Here is a 15572-nt window from a genome sequence, read left to right as displayed (position 1 = left end):
GATCGAAATAAAAAATAAAAAAAATATAATTAAAATCACACTAACCATTAATGGCTACGTAACACAACTCAACAATAGCTTCATCAACATGTGTTCCTTCATCAGATCCTTTACTATCGTAATAAATGACATATTGTCCTAACCGATTGCAAGGTATCTTCTGAGTGGTATTTGGAAAAGGAGGCCGAGAAGAATAATGATCTTCATAACAGAGATAGTCGTCAGCTGGTGGAATGGATGATGTATTGGTCACATATAATTGAAATCCACTCATCCGAATTCCATCTGCAATGTAAGAAAATAAATTTAAATTAAGTAATGAAATGATACGAATTATATTTGATAGGTCCTAGAGAGGACAAATTTTGGGAAATATCATTCCTTCAATCTCAGGAAAAGCACATTGCATGATAAAAACTTCCAAATAATCCAAATATAAGGACAAATAAGGAAAAGTATAGACCACTTTCACAGCTGATCAGGTATGTGTACGTTTCAATAATTGCCAGTGAAAAAAATGCTATGTCACAGTAAACGTATTTGCTGAAATATGTTTCGTCATCGGCACAAAAATAACCTCATTTCTAACTTGTATCTTAGCTTAGTTTGTATTGCTTAAAGTGCTTGCTTCTCTTTGAAGATGTGTCGATTGTGATGTTAAAGTATTCATTGAAGCATTATAAAGTATTTGTTTTGCTTCAAACATTAAAAGAATTAAAATATTCAAAAATACTCGTTCACAGCAGACAGTTTAGTTCAATTTTATCAAAATAAGATCAAATTCCCGCTGAAAGAATCGTGGCAATGATTCGGCCTCGTGAAGACCATCTTTTTCTTGAACTTCTCTATCTTCGTACTTTATTTGATTTTTGGTTAGGTTTTTTTTATTTGATAGTCACATTTGTTTATAAACGGAACGCGTGTATGGAGTACAAAATTTTAAGATAAGTTTATTTGCATTATACATGTTATATTTTGATGTCAATGACAAGTAATTAAGCATTATAGTTTTGTTCCCGCTGTTATTACCACTGGTTAATGTTTAACCTTTTTAAAGTTATATCGATGTCAAATGTCAATATGCAATTTTCGAGTGTCAAGTCAACAGTTATTTTCCTTTAAAAATGTCCTGTACCAAGTCAGGAATATGGCCATTGTTATATTATAGTTCGTTTCTGTGTGTGTTAACAATTTTACGTTGCGTCGTTTGTTTTCTCTTATTTTTGAGTGTAAATTGACATTGCGATTAGACGTGTCACGGTACTTGTCTATCCCAAATTCATGTATTTGGTTTTGATGTTATATTTGTTATTCTCGTGGGATTTTGTCTGATGCTTGGTCCGTTTCTGTGTGTGTTAGTTACATTGTAGTGTTGTGTCGTTGTTCTCCTCTTATATTTATGCGTTTCCGTCAGTTTTAGTTTGTTACCCCGATTTTGTTTTTTGTCCATGGATTTATGAGTTTGAACAGCGGTATACTACTGTTGCCTTTATTTAGACAACATCCAGTTTAAAACATTTCCATACTTTTTTGTATATATTCATGGATATGATTTCTTGTTTCCAGCAGGACTTGGTGATCCTAAAATCGTATGTCATAAATAAAAAATTACGAGTTTGAGTCAATTCAAAGAAATTTATTTTGTTTTGAAATATTAAGAGATCTGTCTAAATAGTACATTGTATGGTGATATTATGAAAAAGATAACAAATGATAATAAAAAAAACAACAGAAAATGTACTAAACATTGTGACAAACATACTTTTACATATGAACTCAGATATTGCTTTATATTTACAATGTACTTACAGTTTTCTCTGTAGTATATCATTATATCTGTTACGTATGCCATACCGGTAGAAAATTCGAACATCCACCAGGCTGGCATACTACTTAGATCTGTCCAACTTTTAGTACATATATCTTCATTATATTTATTTGATATTGGTGGGTGAATAGCATTTTCTGGTTTACCTTTAATACCAAACTTTGGTCCTTGTGTAGCTTTGCCAAATGGTGTCAGGTTCACTGTTTATTAAAAGCAAATACTTCTTAGTATCAATCAAATATTTTTTCAATCTTCTTGTAAAATCAGAGAAACTTTTTTGAATATGATGCTGTCATGAACACGCTAAACATGCTAAATGTTGGGGGGATACATATATGTCCTTCCCAGTACCACAAGGCTATCTGCATTATTTTTAACGATAATTTAAAACCGATCCTTTCAAAGTAAAAAGGAGGTATAACAAAAATACTGAACTCGATGGAAAATTTAAAAAGTAAATAAAAAAATGTAAAAAATCAAACGTTATGAAACAACATAACGAGCGAAAAAAACATTTTTCAAAATTCAGCATACATAGATTAGGGTAAACTTCTCAGAGTAATGTCGACGTTATATAATTGTGAAGCTTATGTATCCAATACAACAAAGAAAATTCTTATATTTGCAGCCCAATAACGCTTATTGAAGCCATGAAGGTCTTATGATTCGCCAACATGCCAAGATCCCATCCTTGTCAAATGAGATATTATTGTATGTATAATTCCTTCCATAATGTAATTCTGTGTTTTAACAAGACACTCGTATTATTACGATTTGCATAGAAAAACAATATCATTTGCAATTTTGTCTGCAGGAACAACAACATATTTTTTGCGAAGATAAAATAGAATTTCACAGCTTCGTTGTCAACTTTGAATACGGACTTTGGAAATCTTTTTCCCAACAGTTGGATTCGATGTTTCATCAAAGACCTAAAAACTTTAATAGGTTAAATAACATAGCAAAATGATTTAATGTTCGATGTAATGCGTCTTCTGTTTGGCGGACAGTGTTAAAACTTTTGTCTATCAGCTCAAAGACAAAATTTTGTCATGTCACCATGACAAAATTAACGTTTGCCCTTGATTTACTCTGGGTTTTTTTTTATTGAATTTAGAATTAAATCATAAGAAATGATTGTAATATATTTTTTTATGTCTATTCAAAATAAAGTAAATGGGGAGCAATCTTTAAAAAACCGCTATGCGTGATATTCAGTGTGCACAACATTTTTGACATAAGGAAACCATCATTTTCTAGATAATTCAATCAAAACGTAAACACACTAATATTAAGTTACCAAACATTTAAGAATTTAATACCCTTAATATGGTATATACTATCCATCCACTTAATGTTTGTGAATCATATTTTAACGAGTTGTTGGGATAAAATACACGGTTAAAAACACTGCAAATAAACTAAGGATGCAACTCCTTCGGGCCGGCAAGTTTAATCTTACAAAAGGCTGACTGTTTTGTGTGAGTTTTAATGCTATCAAAATTTATGTATGTTATATAGGTGTCCTTTCAAAACTGTTGGTCTAAATCGAACCTTAAGAGGATAATTCGAGAACAAATAGATGAGCGCATGGAAATCAAATCATACGTGATTTCGTTCAATTACATACAAGTGTGTCCTTATATTATTGAATTATTGGTTAAAGTTTCAATCCGAAATTCGAAATTTGCATCCAAAATTTTATTTAAATTTAAAGCTGTTACATTGTGCACGAATATTATTAATGACTTAACTTAACTTTGTTACAGAAATATAAAAATATAAAAAAAACCACTCATAATTGGCAAAACTTGAACAACTTACTTTGTGCTGTAACTGTCGACACAACAGATGTGGAAAAAAGCAAAGCTATGAACATATTAGTTGATGTCATATTGTGGTATTCATTCCAAACAATTCAGTGCTAGAATATAAAAATATGAGGATATAGATAATCACGTGCGGTATAGTAGCTTTAAACTCCTAAGAAGGTGGAAGTTGATGGACTATGATTAAATAATTAAATGCAAAATACATAAAAAAAAATCATTAAAATCAACCCAAACAAACCATAAAAAAAAACACAAGAGAAAAGAAGGAACAGTAGAACTAATTAAATGAAGTAATCAGAAAAAATCCACTTAATATAAATAAAACATTATTTATATATATATATATATATATATAAATAAAACATTATTTATATATATATATATATCAGTTACATCCTATCATACTTAAACCTCATTATATAGACTTAGTCGTTTTGAATTAAAACACACCACTATGAAATAATACATATAGTCACAAACACCATCGTACTTAAAATGATTACTCACTACATAACATGATAAATGGTTATTTTCTACTATCTTAAGCTTTGATAAGAATTAATATCGGGTTTTCTCATGAATAAAAGTTAATGTTCAAATGTCAACAGGAAGTATTTATTATCTTTCAAAAGAATCAATACTTAGAATTAGATCATTAAGAACACTTTTTAAACCGACATTGTACACGTACGATATTGCGTTGAAGTGTATTGAAAATAGTGCTCAATATAAATGCCCTTCAATTAAGGAAACACAATCCATACGTCATTTGATGTTCATAAAAACCGTTACCTTAAAAAAGAAAATGTCTGTGTTATCTCAATAGAGAAAACGATAACAAATAGTATATAAGGAAATTAGGCAAACAATGGCACGAAAATTCCTCAAAAAAGAAAAAAGACAGCAAGCTCTGAAGGCAAACCAGAACAAAATACGAAAATCTAAATTTCAAATTTCTCTATAAACCGAATGGTTATTTTTTTTCTTATTTAAGCTACTACAACAGGTACTTGTAATTGCCTCATTTGAATCTTCTCTCATTTGAAAAGTAAATTAATGCATATGAATGAAAGAAGACAGTAACTGCGGACCTACCAACCCTTGTTAAATCGCTTTTAATTGAAGATCAACTTTGCTTAAACAGGTATTGACTAGTAATTTCACATCCGTCATCGTAATTTGACAGACTGAGCTTTTTTAACTGTAAAATGCAAAACACGATGAAAAAACAAGTATAGTATAATTTTAGGACATGATTGAATAGCAGACTTGTTATAATTGTACTATTACGAATCACATTTATGACTAAACTCAGTAAAGAACAATTGAACTGTTTAATATGCATTTAATTGATAAAATTCAACAACATTTATAGTTATCTTGATGATATTTTTCATAATCAAGAATTTTCACAATATATTACCGAAACACGGGAAAAGGGCATTATGGCCCGGTTTTGGCCCAAAAAAAATGTCTGATAACTGTTTCAAATTGGCAGCTAATGTTTGGAAATGCATAGGGTCAAGAAATATGAATGAAAAAAGATTTTTTTATCTGATGAGCAAAACGCTGAAGAATACAGAAGTTATGCAGTTTTCCATCGTTATTTCTTTTGTGGAAACATCGTGCGCAGCCTAGAAACAACAAAATAATTTAAAAGACGCTTTATTATAACTAATGGCATAATCTCATCAAATATAAATTGTTTCTTGTGTGTGAACATACTTTACCAATCTTAGACATACTTGAAAAACATGAAAAATCAAGAAATTTTACAAAATATGCACATTCAGCTATGGTTGAATTGGTTGCCATGGTAACTCATTCAAATTGAAAGTTGTTTTTATTTTCTGAATACCTTGTACCTAAGTCTAGCTTGGAGTATTTCAAGAATATGTACAATAATGAACAATGGACATAGGCTCCTGACTTGTTACAGGCGCAAAAATACGGCGTGATTAAATACGTTTGGTGCGATCTCAATCCTTTTTCTATGATGTATGAATTGAGTATGAAATATGTAACTTCGTTCTGCTAGATGTCTTAACCCACTGTGGTTAGTAAACAAGTAACATTCTGGATAAGTTACATGTCGGTCAAAATTATAAAACATAAAAGCATTGATTATTTAATGCAATTGCATGTGTCAAATCATGGATATGACAGTTGTTACATATATCCATTCGTTTGAAGTGTTTGGCATTTTGATTTGGTCACTTTCCGTTTTGACATTTTCTTGAAGTTGGGTATTTTTGGGATTTTACTTTTAAGCGTAAATCATAATCTAAAAATAAGAAAACAATGTAACGTTACATATAACACCTAGGCACATTGCAATCGTCATCAGTAAATTAAACAAAGAATAACTAGTTTACCCATATTATAAGCGTGGTATCTTTAGTGAGTTGAAACCTGACTTTCAAGTATAATATATTTTTAAAACTTTTTGGTTATTTTATACGTTTCATTTTGATTTGTATGAACAATTTATCTAAATATATGATGTATTAGTCCAATTCATATGTATTTGAGCAAGACTATTCAGGGGTAGAATGTTATTTCAACTAATCAAAGGGTCCGAATTATCATTGATATGGTCATATTTATAAATTAACTGTTTACAAAACTTTAGAATTTGTTAATCACTAAGGTTTTTATATCTCAGGAATAGATTACCTTAGCTGTATTTGGCAAAACTTTTAGGAATTTTGGTCCTCAGTGCTCAACTTCGTACTTTATTTGGCCTTTTTAGCTTGTTTTTTTTTATTCTTGCGTCACTGATTAGTGTTTTGTAGACGAAACGCGCGTCTGTCGTAAATACACAATTTAATCCTGGTATCGATGATGAGTTTATTTCCTTAGTCTAAGACCCAGTACATTGTAAGAATTCATAAGTGACTTGAAAAAACGTTGTATGGTTCTCATTTAAGCGGACTGAAAATTTTGAACGACAATCTTTAGTTTTGAAGGAATTCAAATTGTGCCACCATTCAACATTATAAGTTGTTATTCTTCTCATTTGTATTCAATAGTTTTATGGATAAATTGCTCGTGTCAGTTTCGAATTCTTTCGAGCACATGATTATATTTCGATCAAATAAATACATTGATATTAAAATTCTTCTTTGAAAGCAAATATGATTTATCACCAAAACAAGCTTTTGTAAGTTCCTGCCTTTCATTAAACGTGTAATGCATAAGGACGTATTCAATCATGTCATTGTCAACGCAAAAATGTTATATCAAAGAGGATGTCATTAAAAGATAACAAGAGCTCATTATAATATCATTTTTAAATTCCTTTACAAATATTCGACCATTTTCCGCACAATGCAAAATTTCTAATTTCTGGGACGTAAAAACACGACAAAAGACGTTTTACCTTTGTCCAGAACAGTTCAAACATTATTTTTCGAAACACTTCGTATAATTTACAAAGAACTATTTTCAATATACAAAGAATAGTTTAACAGTTTAATTTAAGGTATCTCAAATGCACGGAAACATTAAAAATAATATTATAAATTCAGTGATTCGACTTCCTTGATTGTGACATATGTCTCAGTTGACTTCAGTAACTGTAATTTTTCATTTGTCTCAATTACAATTCCTTTCCTGTTTGTCACTTTAAGTAAACGCGACTTAACGACGCTTTTATTCTTTCGTTTTGAATTTTTTTAGTATTTGGTGTGTTTTTTTGTTAAAATGAAAATATATGGTGTAATCCAAAATGACACAACACTCCACAAAAGACTAAATAACACGGAAGTTATCAACCATAGATCGCCACACCACAAATAAAACGTCCCCATATTATAACAAAATGTAAACCAATTAAAACGAGAACACTAACGGCTTGATTTATAAAACAATGAACGGAAAATAAATATATGATATTCAGCAACATACATGTACCACAACCACCGATTAACTAGCTCATGACATGGTACCGACACATACATAATGTGGCAGGGTTTAACGTGATTGCAGGCACCCAACACTTCCTTAATCTAGGACAGTGGTTTAACAGCACAATAAAAGAACAAACTATAAAAATCAGTTGAAAATTACTTTACTCATCAGATGGACGAGAAACAAAAATAAAAATAACATCAAAATAGACCGGACATGGCAAGGTATTTATTATGCTCTAGTATTTTATTTTTCGTACCTTCATTGGCACTTTCACATTTCAAATTAGCACTACACAAAATATACATGGACGTTTGTCTTTTATATGAACAAATATATATAAGGTTCGACAAAAGAAATCTATAATGTTGTTGAGTATCGTCAGTAGCCCGAAGGGTGTCATATAAAAAGTAGAAAATAGATACAAAGGGATAATCAAAATTTTGTTTTAAACATGCGTATTTACTGTTCGTTTCAATAGTTTTGGACGTTTCGTCCCCGAGGGTATCACCAGCTCTGTAGTCAACACTTCGGTGTTGGCATGAATATCAATAATGTGGTCATTCTTATAAATTTTCCTGTTTGCAAAACTTTGATTTTTTGAAAAACTAAGGAGTTTCTTATCCCAGGCATAGATTACCTTAGCCGTATTTGGCAAAACTTTTTGGAACTTTAGATTCTCAATGTTCTTCAACTTTGTACATGTTGGCTTTATAAATATTTTGATATGAGCGTCACTGGTGCGTCTTATGAATGTTTATTTTGTGAAAATTATTAAAGTTCTTAATTGTAAGGATATATATTTAAGCAAATAACAATTGCTAACAAATTTTCTCTTTTACTTATTGTTTTACAAAAACTATAGACGTCATGTATTTTTTATACCTATACTGTATAATTTAAAGGGAAACTTCGCAAAAAAATCAAAAATTGATATTATGTCCATTTTGTATAAAAATGCTCAAATTTATAGATATTAAAGTTTTATTCCGCTAAATAAGAGATCACCATCGATTTTTAAATTTTGAGTATCAGTTCTCTGCTCTCCGCCATCTTGTCACCTTCTCCGATGAAAAATCCCGATATGTCTATAAACCACAAAGGAACAAAACTACAGTAAACGATGTAGTCGTTATTGCGTGTCGATATCTTGTCAATCGTACGGTTGTTTTATCTGACTGACTAACTTGATACGGAAAATGGTCTTATATTTTTAAATAACCATATAGTCTGTTATTTTTAAACTGATAATATTGTAATTAGTTAAAAAGTCAAAGTTCAAATCATAAATAAGTGTTCCGTGGAAATTGTTTTCGAAAATCTAATTCGTTCATAATTCTTTCAAGTAATAAACTTTATTTAAATAAATTCGGATCTTCCCTCATCTGATCACCAGCATGGCTAAAGGTATTACTCCCAAAGGTATTGGAAGGGGTGTAAGGTGACACGTCCAGGTATTCAATCGATTTCCTGTCCGGCTGGCTTGCAAGTTCATGCATCGTTTCACTTCTGTAGGTATTGATCAGTGTACACGACCGTTACTTATAACTTTCCATTTTGAACTATCAGGTGCATGTATAATATACATTTTTGTCTTGCGTGTCCGAAAGTTATATTTATACTAGTCATTACTGAACTCATACGCTTGTTTATAAATAACATTTCTGGTGTAAAGAATATTATTTATAAAAAAAAATTAATACAAAAAAACAAATTGAAGAAATACAAATCTATTTACATATTTTTCCAAGGGTTAATTTGGGAAAATGTAATATATACTCATTGTCAATAGTTTAGGACAGATTGGAACATACCAGAATTATTGATTTAAAAAAATGTGCGCACTTGTCGACGATTCGTGTATACATACGCCTGGGTAGAAAGTTACGGAACTATAGTCAGTAGCGCAATTTAAAATATGTATACATGTATACATTTGAACATAAGAAAGAAACATACATTTTGTGTAAATTGTGGTAAAAGTTTTGTAAATTATTATAGACTAGTCCACGTATGCCAACAGTATGTAATCAACGAATTCGATAGACTATTGTATACCAAAAGAAGAAGAAGAAAAAAAAGAAACAATTTGATTTAAATACAGGTCAATTTATAACTTGCTTTGGTTCATCGAAGTTAAGAACATAGTAAACTCACAGATTTATATATCAATTAGATTGTTCTCGAATAAAGGACGAAATTTGTCATCATCACAATTGTTCCAACATTCATGTAAAATATATGCAACTGGACGTACACTAATAATCCCCAAGGGATGTGAATATTTTCTAGGAAAACTATTGAGTATCAATTTCGGGATTTATTTTCTTTCTTGATATTCAATGACAGCAATTTAAAGAATAAACTGCTTGTCGGATATTTGTCCGCTTTAGGGGTATTCTTGCAAGTTGAACAGACTTATAATAACATTCAAAAATAGGGAATGATAACATTAAATTCGTTGTCTTTTAATTTTAAACATCGTTGGTCAAATAGTTATTTAAGTATATATATACGATGGGAGACGACGATTATTATAGTAGTCTCAGATTTTAATAAGGACGTTCCCGCTTATGAATAAATTTGGTTGACGTTTTTCACACTTGAAAAGAATATCTATTCGTAATTTTTCGATTCCATTCCAATACAAAAGTATTTTTTCTTTATTTAAGAATTGAATGCTCTTTTTTGTAAATTTATTGGGGTGTAAAAGCGTTGACCGAAGTACATTTTGTATGAAGCGCGGAAGCGCTTCATACTTAAAATGTGCGCACGGTCAACGCTTTTACAACCCTATAAAGTTACAAAAAAAAGCATTCAATACTTATAATTACATTTTTACCTATAGGATCATGAAAACACGCCTTTTATCAAGTTTTTATTTCATTTACCTGTGAACTTTATTGTGGGACCTCGTGTCATCATGAATGAGAAGTTTTATTGAGTGATACAACTGCTTAAGGAATAACACATGATGTGCAGTTAGCCAATCAGAATAACGTATTGTAATGAAACATACATCTAATGTAATTATTCGTACATATTATATTCCGCTTCGGTAGAGTTATCTTCAGATAGTTTCATATATTAATTAATACATGGCTTTCAAAAGTCTAAATGTAAGTGTTCTCGTACATTTTTTCGCCCAATAAAGACAAATAAAAAATGATTTAGTAAAGCTATTTCTAATTTCTAAGTCCCCCTTTTTTATGAGACATAAATCAAGGACAAGACTTGTATATCATTTCATTCTGACATATGAATTAAGTTTCCCGTCTTTAACCGAAAATTGTGTATTTCTTAGTAAATTAACTTATTTGAATTCAAATAAATAATAGCACCAAATATAATTGAATAATTCCACGGCGACCAATTTTTATTTGTCACCAACTTGAATATGTATTTTTAATGTGTGTATTAAATGCTCCCACTGATCCGAATAGACAGTCACACCTGGCAAGGTGTGCCCTAGAGGCGTGGTTAAATACCGAAGTGCAAATAACAATTTACCTTTCAACAAGCCATCTACGAGTATTGCCACAGAACCGTGAATACACACATCGTATAAACCTAGTCATAGCAGAGATAGTAAAAGGTCAATAATCATGAGTACACCAACATATTGTCTTTACAGATTATTGTACTTTAATTTGTTCACCTTATCAGTCCGAAAATGCATTTATTAAAAATAAATTTATAACTTTTTGTGTTGTCTACAAACATAATTCGAATATATACGTTTAACATAGATAATTTATCTCACGAATGAGTACAATTGAACGTCTGTGCGTTTTATCTTCTTATTATCGGATGGTTATTAGATAAAGCATAAGTCATCGGCGCGCTTACGATTACGTTAAAATATTATTAAAAACCAAGACTTTTAATGATTGTATTTTAAATCCCGGCATGCAAAAATCAGGAGAAAACGTCACGACCTACAGGAAGTAGTTGATATTTTTTCATTAATTATTGAATTTCTCCTTTATTACTGCACATATAGCGATAAAACTTTGTGAATATATATATTATGTCATAATGAACATATTTAAACCATAAGTAAAAAATCGTGAATTTTCCCTTTAAGGTAAAATCAATCAATTATTATTATACTATTTAAAATATTGCAAATCAATGGTTTTTATTCTTTTATAAATAATCTCGCGTGATGTCCAACCTCATAATAGTAAAGAAATAAAGAATGGCCAACGTAGATACAAGTATCTTGTCTCAGGGAGGGATAAATCCTACTTTGTAAAGAATCACTCTGATTCAAACAAAAAATTCTCTGAAACTGATATTATCAAGATGCTTGATTTCTTGATTGACAAAATATTTGTTACGTTCGGAGGACGTGTTTTTCAACAGACTGTCGGCATTCCAATGGGAACAAACTGTGCCCCTCTACTTGCCTACTTGTTTCTTTATCATTATGAGGCTGACTTCATGCAGAAACTTCTTAGGAAGAAAGATAAGAAATTAGCAATATCCTTTAACTCTACTTTCCGCTATATGGATGATGTTCTTTCACTAAACAATTCAAAATTTGGTGACTATGTGGAACGCATCTATCCCATCGAACTAGAGATAAAGGATACTACAGATACAGTTAGGTCGGCTTCATATCTTGACTTACATCTAGAAATTGACAATGAGGGTCGGTTGAAAACAAAACTTTACGACAAAAGAGATGATTTCAGCTTTCCAATTGTGAACTTTCCATTTCTAACTAGCAACATTCCAGCAGCACCTGCATACGGGGTATATATCTCCCAATTGATACGATATTCCCGTGCTTCCATTTCCTATCATGATTTTCTTGATAGAGGGTTGCTGCTCACAAGGAAACTATTAAACCAAGAGTTCCAAATGGTGAAGTTGAAATCATCCCTTCGTAAATTTTACGGACGCCATCACGAGTTGGTTGACCGTTATAGAATAACTGTTTCACAAATGATATCGGATATGTTCTTTACGTCGTAGTCGTAACTACAATCCCCTTCCCTTTCATGAATTTGACCTACCGAATTAGACTATTTACCGGATTTGTAATCACATAAGCAACACGACGGGTGCCACATGTGGAGCAGGATCTGCTTCCGGAGCACCTGAGATCACCCCTGGTTTTTGGTGGGGTTCGTGTTGTTTATTCTTTGGTTTTCTATGTTGTGTCATGTTTGCTATTGTTTTTCTGTTTGTCTTTTTCATTTTTGGCCATGGCGTTGTCAGTTTGTTTTAGATTTACGAGTTTGACTATCCCTTTGGTATCTTTCCTCCCTCTTTTATGTAGACGAAACGTGCGTCTTGCGTACTAAATTATAATCCTGGTACCTTTGATAACTATTTACACCACTGAGTCGATGCCACTGCTGGTGGACGTTTCGTCCCCGAGGGTATAGCCCACTAGTCAACACTTCGGTGTTGGCATGAATAACAACAACATGGTAATAATATGGTCATTTTGATAAATATCCTGTTTGCAAAACTTTGAATTTTTCGAAAAACTAAGGACTTTCTTATCCCACGCATGGATTACCTAAGCCGTATTTGGCACAACTTTTTGGAATTTTGGATCCTCAATGCTCTTCAACTTTGTACTTGTTTGCTTAATAAATATTTTGATATGAACGTCACTGATGAGTCTTATGTAGACGAAACGCGCGTCAGGCGTACTGAATTATAATGCTGGTACCTTTGATAACTATTGTAGCATTTTGTATAGATTGTTTTTACTACAATGTCATATACATTTCCAAGAATAAGTAAACCCATATATAGTATTTGTACGTAGAATACATATAAAAGTTTCAAAACTTTTAACACATTCAATTTGTCACATTTGTTATATACATATCTCTAACAAAATTGAACTCTTTCAAAGAGCTTAAACTTTAAACTTAAAAGATTAATAAATGCATACATTTTGACTACATGTATGTTTTAGTTTTTTTCAGTTCCACTAATGCAAGTAGTTTCATCATTTAGAGCTTCTGTACGTAGGAGGGGTGTTCTGTCACCTGTATGAATTGTTCAGCCATTGTGTGTTCTGAAAAATCTATCCAAATATAGCTTTTTATAACTTTAATACCGTGTCGCAAATCCAAATAATACGTAACCATAGTAACGAAACACGTGCAGAGCTTTATATTACCAAAATAGACTGAAAATGATAGCATAATCCATCTAAGGTCAAATTTGCATGAGAGGGTTAGAATCTTAGTTTCTTGTTAACACTTTCTGAATTCAAAAGCAGTCAATTAAAGAAAAGTATATTGTAAATCATTTCGGTACTGACGCACTATTGACATGATAAACGTAAATGCTCATCAGCAGCTGTATTAACCTTGAAAAGTGCTAAAAAAACCTTAAAATTATAACACTTTATAAAGTGTACGCTGCCGAAGCGTTTTTCTTTTCAACAGGAACGCTCATGCCCAACATATGAAAACCAATTGTGGTTATTTAAGTACCAATCACTCAAAGAGTTATAATACAAAGTTTCCTAACTGTGTATTTTCTTTCTGTATAAACAAATCAGTCATTAACACTTTAAAATTCATGTCGGGTCTACCTTTTTCATGTTAACACACTTTTAAATGGAGTGCCATGCTTATCTTTTTTCATATAAACACAGCTTTAAGTAGAGTTCTTTCATTGTCAGATAAACGTGTGGCTAAAACCGAGGTGACGAAAACGTAAATAAAGGCAACAGTAGTATACCGCTGTTCAAAACTCATAAATCTATGGACAAAAAACAAAATCGGGGTAACAAACTAAAACCGAGGGAAACGCATTAAATATAAGAGGAGAACAACGACATAACACCGAAACGTAACACACACAGAAACGGACCAAGCATCAGACAAAACACCACGAGAATAACAAATATAACATGAAAACCAAATACATGAATTTGGGATAGACAAGTACCGTGCCACGTCTTATCTCAATTTCTCAAATATAAGAGAAAACACAAACGACTCAACGTTAAAATGCAACACACACAGAAACGAACAATAATATAACAATGGCCATCTTCCTGACTTGGTACAGGACACTTTTAAAGGGGAATAAAAGTGGTGGGTTGAACCTGGTTTTGTGGCATGCCAAACCTCGCACTTTAATGGCAAAGTTAAATATAACATTGAAATGACAACATAATATTACAGGACTACAATACAAATTAATAGGAGAACATATTAGACAAAGAAAAACATGATTAATAGATAACAAAAAGCATCAGGTTTAAAATTCAATACGCCAAAAACGCGCCTTGTCCACACAAGACTTACAAGTGACGTCCAGATATAAAAGATCGAAAGTGAAAAAAGTACAAAGTTGTACAACACTGAAGATCAAAAGTTGAAAAGGTTGCGCCAAATACGGCATTGTTTTTATGCCCGGGATAAGAACATTCTTATTATATAGAACAATTTATGGTATTGCAAACAGTAAATTTTATCAAATGAATATGAAAGAGATAAGCGAGACAATCTTAAAACCATACTAGTTAAGGATGTAGTCATGATCAGGTAAAATCAAAAAATCTGGAAATGAATAATGTAAAACAATTCAAATAAGAAAACCAACGGCCCAATTTATGAACCAAAAAATGAACGAAAAACAAATATGTAACACATCATTAAACAACAACCATGAATTACAGGCTCCTGAGAGTCCTGACTTGGGACTGGAACATACAAACAGAATATTTTACCCTTTATAGTATTGAAACTTCCAAGGAGTCTGAACATCTGACAAAAATTCCTTAACCTGATATGACTACATTCTTAAATCAAGCAAAATACACCGAATAATTCATTATTTGGCAACTTGTTCTATGTCCATTACCCCGTTGACTCTGATAACCAGATGGCTACATTCATTCGCAAGTATGGAAGAGATGATTACAGAGAAAAACTAAATTATTCGGGAAAGAAACACGATCATCGCATGATTTACAAATGATGACTGTCAAATAATGTCTTTGTCATTTGGTC

At 31.5% G+C, this 15572-nt stretch overlaps 1 protein-coding gene across 1 annotated transcript in view; it reads right to left on the bottom strand.

Annotated features, from left to right (window-relative positions):
- Positions 1–3759, bottom strand: part of LOC143080553 (uncharacterized) — a 29068-nt gene extending 25309 nt beyond the window's left edge. The window contains exons 1-3 of the mRNA XM_076256446.1: positions 3653–3759; positions 1810–2028; positions 46–285 (exon numbers count right to left, since the gene is read on the bottom strand). Coding sequence (XP_076112561.1) covers positions 46–285; positions 1810–2028; positions 3653–3722 — 529 coding nt within the window. The 5' untranslated portion in view covers positions 3723–3759. The remainder of the gene's footprint in view (positions 1–45; positions 286–1809; positions 2029–3652) is intronic.
- Positions 3760–15572: the final 11813 nt, after the last annotated feature.

Source organism: Mytilus galloprovincialis, chromosome 1 (genome assembly GCF_965363235.1).
Source record: "Mytilus galloprovincialis chromosome 1, xbMytGall1.hap1.1, whole genome shotgun sequence".
Classification (NCBI taxonomy): domain Eukaryota; kingdom Metazoa; phylum Mollusca; class Bivalvia; order Mytilida; family Mytilidae; genus Mytilus; species Mytilus galloprovincialis.
This window is presented reverse-complemented; position numbering and strand designations above follow the sequence as displayed.